This window comes from Chenopodium album, chromosome 10 (genome assembly GCF_948465745.1).
Source record: "Chenopodium album chromosome 10, dcCheAlbu1.1, whole genome shotgun sequence".
In the NCBI taxonomy this organism is placed as follows: domain Eukaryota; kingdom Viridiplantae; phylum Streptophyta; class Magnoliopsida; order Caryophyllales; family Amaranthaceae; genus Chenopodium; species Chenopodium album.
Genome location: NC_137843.1, coordinates 41,567,010 through 41,572,566, shown reverse-complemented (window position 1 = coordinate 41,572,566; position 5,557 = coordinate 41,567,010). Strand labels below are relative to the sequence as shown.

General features: G+C 41.4%; 1 protein-coding gene across 1 annotated transcript; it reads left to right on the top strand.

Moving 5' to 3' along the window:
• Positions 1–1,009: 1,009 nt before the first annotated feature.
• On the top strand, positions 1,010–1,974 carry LOC145565207 (uncharacterized). Its single transcript, XM_081625280.1, has 2 exons — positions 1,010–1,290; positions 1,578–1,974. The coding sequence occupies exons 1-2, from the start codon at positions 1,010–1,012 to the stop codon at positions 1,972–1,974; spliced, it is 678 nt and encodes a 225-aa protein (XP_081481406.1).
• Positions 1,975–5,557: the final 3,583 nt, after the last annotated feature.

The following is a 5,557-nucleotide window of genomic DNA, read 5'->3' as shown; positions in this document are numbered from 1 at the left end:
GAAAATGGCGTTATCCATGGTGGTAGCGGCCAAAAAGCTAAGGCCGTACTTTGATGCTCATCCTATAGATGTGTTGACAAATCATCCTCTAGAAAAATCACTACAGAAGATGGATACATCTGGACGGTTATTGAAGTGGGCAGTGGAGTTGTCGAAATATGAGTTGCATTACAAGCCAAGGGTATTAAGTAAGGCACAGGCCTTATCAGATTTCATTGGAGAAACCTCATACAATGATGAAGAAGAGGAGTTGGGAACTTGGCAGGTATCAGTGAATGGTTTCGTAACATCAATAGGTTCGGGGGCAGGAATAGTGATAACGGCTCCAGATGGAAAAACTTTTGAGTATGCTTTGAAGTTTAAGTTTAGGGAAACCAACAATGAAGCTGAGTATGAGGCAGCCATAGCAGGTATTCAATTATCGATAGCGGCAGAAGCAAAACGGCTGGTCCTAACTACTGATTCTTAGTTAGTTTCAAGCTAGTTTAGTGGACAGTATGAAGCACGGGAGTCAACAATGATAAAGTATTTGGAAAAGATAAACCAATTGACGGCACAGCTGCAGTACTTTGAGATAAGGTTGGTGCCGAGAGCACAAAACGCACAGGCCGATGCACTGGCAAGACTAGCTAGCTCAAGTTTTAATGACCTAGAAAGAACAGTTATGGTTGAGATCTTGAAACAGAGAAGTGTAGATGAAAGCTCGGAGCAAATACTTTGTGTGGATAATGGAAACTAGTGGTATGACAAGATTTTGGCGTACCTCGCTCATGGAGCACTGCCAATTGATAAAGGAGAGTCAAAAAGGCTATGAAAAGATAGTGTGTGGTTCATTATACATCAGGGGCAGTTATACACGATAGGGTTTTCGTTGCCGTTACAAAGGTGCATAACGGATTTTGAATCTGCAAGACTTATTGAAGAAATACATGAGGGGACTTGTGGAAATCATCTCGGCGCCAGAGCTTTATCCCGAGAAGAAATGAGAAGGGGATATTATTAGCCGACTATGAATGAAGATGCATCTCAGTATGTGACAAAATGTGAGAAATGCCAGAAGTTTGCACCAGTTATCAACCTGCCACCAAATGATTTAATGTTGATACTTAATCCAGTTCCATTTGCACAGTGGGGAATGGAAATAGTAGGGCCGTTTCCGTCAGCAACAGGTGGGAGAAATTTTCTCCTAGTGGGTATAGATTACTTCACAAGATGGATAGAGACTGAGCCAGTAACAAAGATATCAGCATCAGAAGTGAAGAAGTTCATTTGGAAGAACATTTTTACAAGGTTCTAGTTGCCGATGGCGATGGTCTTTGATCATGGATCTCAGTTTGATTGTAAGCCAGTAAAGGATCTTTTGGAGATGTACAAGGTTAATTTGCATGTGTAGCCGTATGTCATCCGCAGTCAAACGGCCAGGCAGAAGCGACAAATAAACAGATCATAACAGCAATAAAAAAGAAGGTTGAGGATGCAAAGGGGTTATGGGCTGATTTAATGCCTAAAATACTGTTGGCAAATAGAACAACAATCAGAGAAGCCACAGGTTAATCACCCTTTACCTTAGTTTTTAGGACAGAAGCAGTAGTACCAGGAGAGGTAGGGTTGCCGACATTCAGAATTCAACATTACTGTGAAGAACAGAATGACTTGTTATTACGACAACAACTGGATTTCCTACCAGAGTTACGAGAGAAAGCGGCAGTTAAGTCATCCGCCTACAAAGACAGAATGTCAAGGGCATATAACAAAATAGTCAACTATCGGCCTTTGAGTACGGGAGATCTGGTGTTGCAGAGAGAAGCTACGACAGGAAAAGGGAATGAAGATGGAAAGTTAACGGCAAACTGGGAAGGAACATATCAGATTAGGGATATGGTGATGCAGGGGTCATTTTACTTGGAAACAATGGATGGGAAGCCACTGAAGAATTTTTGGAATACGGCAGTGCTCAAGAAATATTATGTATAATGATATAATGTAAAGTGCTTTTGTTTAGAATGAAGCTGATATTGGTATATAAGTATATGAACAATATCAGTGATGAATAAAAGTTAATTATCCCACATTGCATATGAAACAGGCATCCTCCACTTAACAGACCATCGTTAAGTGGGATGGACACCTCAAAACCACTTCTGTGAAGTTAATGCACTTACAACCTGATCAGTTGTACTCATTAGCTCGCGGGGTTGCTGGTTCAAAATATAATACCGGCAAAATCAACTCATGGTATATGCCGATTTGAGGCATAGCTTTGACAATGATCACCGAGAGGGTACCTAACTGACTATGAATATAGTGCAGTGGGTGACCGATGTTGTACTCTGGAACAGCAACCGAAAATTAAGAAAGGTACTCTCAGAGGTCTGTACCGCCGAAATAGTGCACATATATGTACAACAGATACATACACTAAGGGGGCAAGAGATAAGGGCATTTGTAAGAAAATCCGATATAGTTGTTAACTACAACTGATAAGTTGAATACTGATAATCGATAACTAATAAGATCGCTTAAAATACAAAACCGATATAGTTGTGATAATAGTGTTTAATTAGAATGGAAAGGGTTAAAATTTGTGACAATGATATTGATAGCTAAGACTGACATGATTATTAATTACGAAGCAGATAAAGTGTTAATTTTCAAAGATAGCTAAATATGAAACCGATATATTTGTGACAATGATATTTACATAAAAAGATGAATTAAAGTACAAGGATTGTTAGCTAACACTGATGTTCACAATAAAAAGATGACAATCGATAGGCATCACCACAAAAAAGGGTATATGCCGATAAACAACATTGTAAAAAAACAGATTTACAAAAACAGAGGATTACAAATTTTAAATCATGGCTGATAAGGTCCCATAACACAAGATCCACAAGATGATGTCGGTGATGTCTGCCCGTCCCTTCAAGATTTTAAATTTTCAGGTGGGGGAGAGTTCAGAATGTTGGGATCTGGAAGGCCGTCATCTGCCGTCGGCTCAAAATTGAGAAGATCCTCCTTAGCAAATTCTTGTTACTCAAAGCCAGAAGGAATCTTGTGAGCTCCGTCATTAAAGGCCTTCTCAACCTTGGCCCAGTTATCTTTCTTCCAACCAGAAACCTGGGCGACACATCTCTGAGCAGCAGTCCATCCCCCATCATACCGGTCCTGAAGCCGTGTACAAAATTCTTTAGAAACTAGGTAACGACCAACTGCTCTTTGCCGAATGCCAGGTTTGTCAGCCTCCATCTTCTGGATCTTCTCCTCAAGGTTATGTATGGTGACCTTAGCCTCAGAAAGGTCCTTCGCGAGGGAGGGAAGACGCTCAATCGCTTTGTCTTTCTCGGCAATCTGGCCCTTTAACAGTTGGACCTCCTACTCATAACCCTCGAGCTTGGAAACCTTATCTATGAGAGATGTCATCTCAAGATCATCTTTCTGTTTTGCCTTTCTTATCTTGGTTACAGTCTTGTCAGCGTTATCCAATGCCGTTTGTAGAGCACTCTGAGTGGTTAAAGCTTGATGATGCTGCTCTTGATAATAACGGTACATCTTAACAAGCTCAGTACCAGACATAACGGCCTGAATATAAATGAAATAATGATAAGTTAACATGACATCAATAGATATGTAATAAATGATGACGGGAAAAAGCAAATAAAAAGGGAAAAGTAAAGAATATATAGAATAAAAAGGAGTATAATATGAAAAGGTACAATGTAATAACATAATTAAATAATACCTTCATCAAATCATGCATGTGTTGAGCAGCAAGAGGGCCGATGGCACCAGCAGGCCTATCCACAGGGGGCGCCAAATTACGCAAAAGCCGATAACCGAGATTTCCTCCTTGCATAGGATCATCGCTAAAAAGAGATTCATTTCGGCACACATCAAGCTCGGGCTACCATCGGTTCCCTGAATGGCCTGCAGGAACAGAGAACCTTTTCATAACCTCATTAGGAAACCTCCCATCTGGGCGCTCAATCCATTGATTGGACCAATATACAATAACGGTCCTAACTTGAGCGGTAGGTTGACTGGCAGCATTAGGCCGAGTTGGAGAAGGAGACTCAGGTATATTGGTGAGATCCTCAATCTCCACCCCTTCAGATACCCTTTTTATAGTTGACACGGTAGTGGGGACAACCGTTTTGTCCCGAGTTTTAGTTTGTCTTGGAGAGGGGGGTTTCTCTTGGTTCTCAGACCGAGTTTTCTTTGAAGCTCGGTTATCAGTCTGCCTTGGGCTGCTGGTTCTGACGCCACCACCACGCCGATTTCCAAGAGATGTCAGCTTTCTCTTTCTGGTGTTCTCGTCAGCCATTGCCTTAGCTCTTTTCTTGGGGTTGACAGGGGAAGCATGACTGTAGTAGTTTGCAAGGGTGTCGTAGGTAGGCTTAGGATCTTTAGGGCAGTGCCTTATAACTCTCGTTCCGTCAGCTGACAACCTAAGCTGTTTATTGTCTAGCTTGTCAACACATGACATGAAAGGAAGAAAACCATAAATTATCGACTAAACATTTTTTGTATAAATTAAATAGATATAACAGTATCAGTAAATGAAATGAAAATGATGAGTTAATACCATAACTGTCAGTCCAACATAGACCGACATGAGACAAGGGAGCGTTGCCGAGAATGTATCCTACATTCGGCACCCACACCTTAGGAGTTAGACGGGTTCTACCATTGCCGTCATCGGACTCTATAACGTCAAAATGATTGACAGCCCTAAGTTCATGTTTGCCGAGATCCCTCTCGACAATTGTATCAAATTTGGGGTGAGAGCGGAAAAATGTTCTCCTTAGTGGAAAGTCATCAGGAACTGATATGAAGAAAAATTTATCTTGCCAGCCTTTATAACTTGTCAGTTTAGGATGTACATTATATTTGTGAGCGGCAGTGTACAAAGACCACCACCCTTCAGATTGACCATCCCTCTTCAATGTTAACAGCCGCCGAAAGGCATTGAGGGTTAACGGATAATTTCTATACAACATAACCCATACAAGGGCAATAACGACACGGATGGTGGGAGGGGTTAGCTGGACTAGACATACATTCCAAGCCTTTAAAATATTTGCAACAAAAGGATGGAGAGGAAAGCGTAGTCCGAAATCAAAGTGCTTAGCATAAATAGCAACATGACCAGCAGGGCAGTTAAGCACTGAAGACCCAGAGCCGGGAAGGAAAAGTTCATATTCATCAGGAAGCCTGTAAAATCATTTGGCACGACGGCAGTAATCTTTTTCCAAAGCTGTCTTCCTAAACTTGTCACATATCTTGGCCTTCGCAACTTTACTGTTGGCACCAAGAATAAGAGGTTGTCGGTATTCAGCTGTATCTGTCTCAGAGTTGTACCCCTCATCAAGACTTTCTTCTTGAATGACCTTTGCTATCAGGTTGACAACATCATCCCTACTCTCGGCATTCACGCTATCCTCTTGAGCTTCATCATCACCAAGGACAGAATTCACGGCAGATTCATGGACAGGGGAAGCATTTTCCTGTTCATTTATTGGGGATTCCATATTATCTGATTCAGAAAAACTAACAA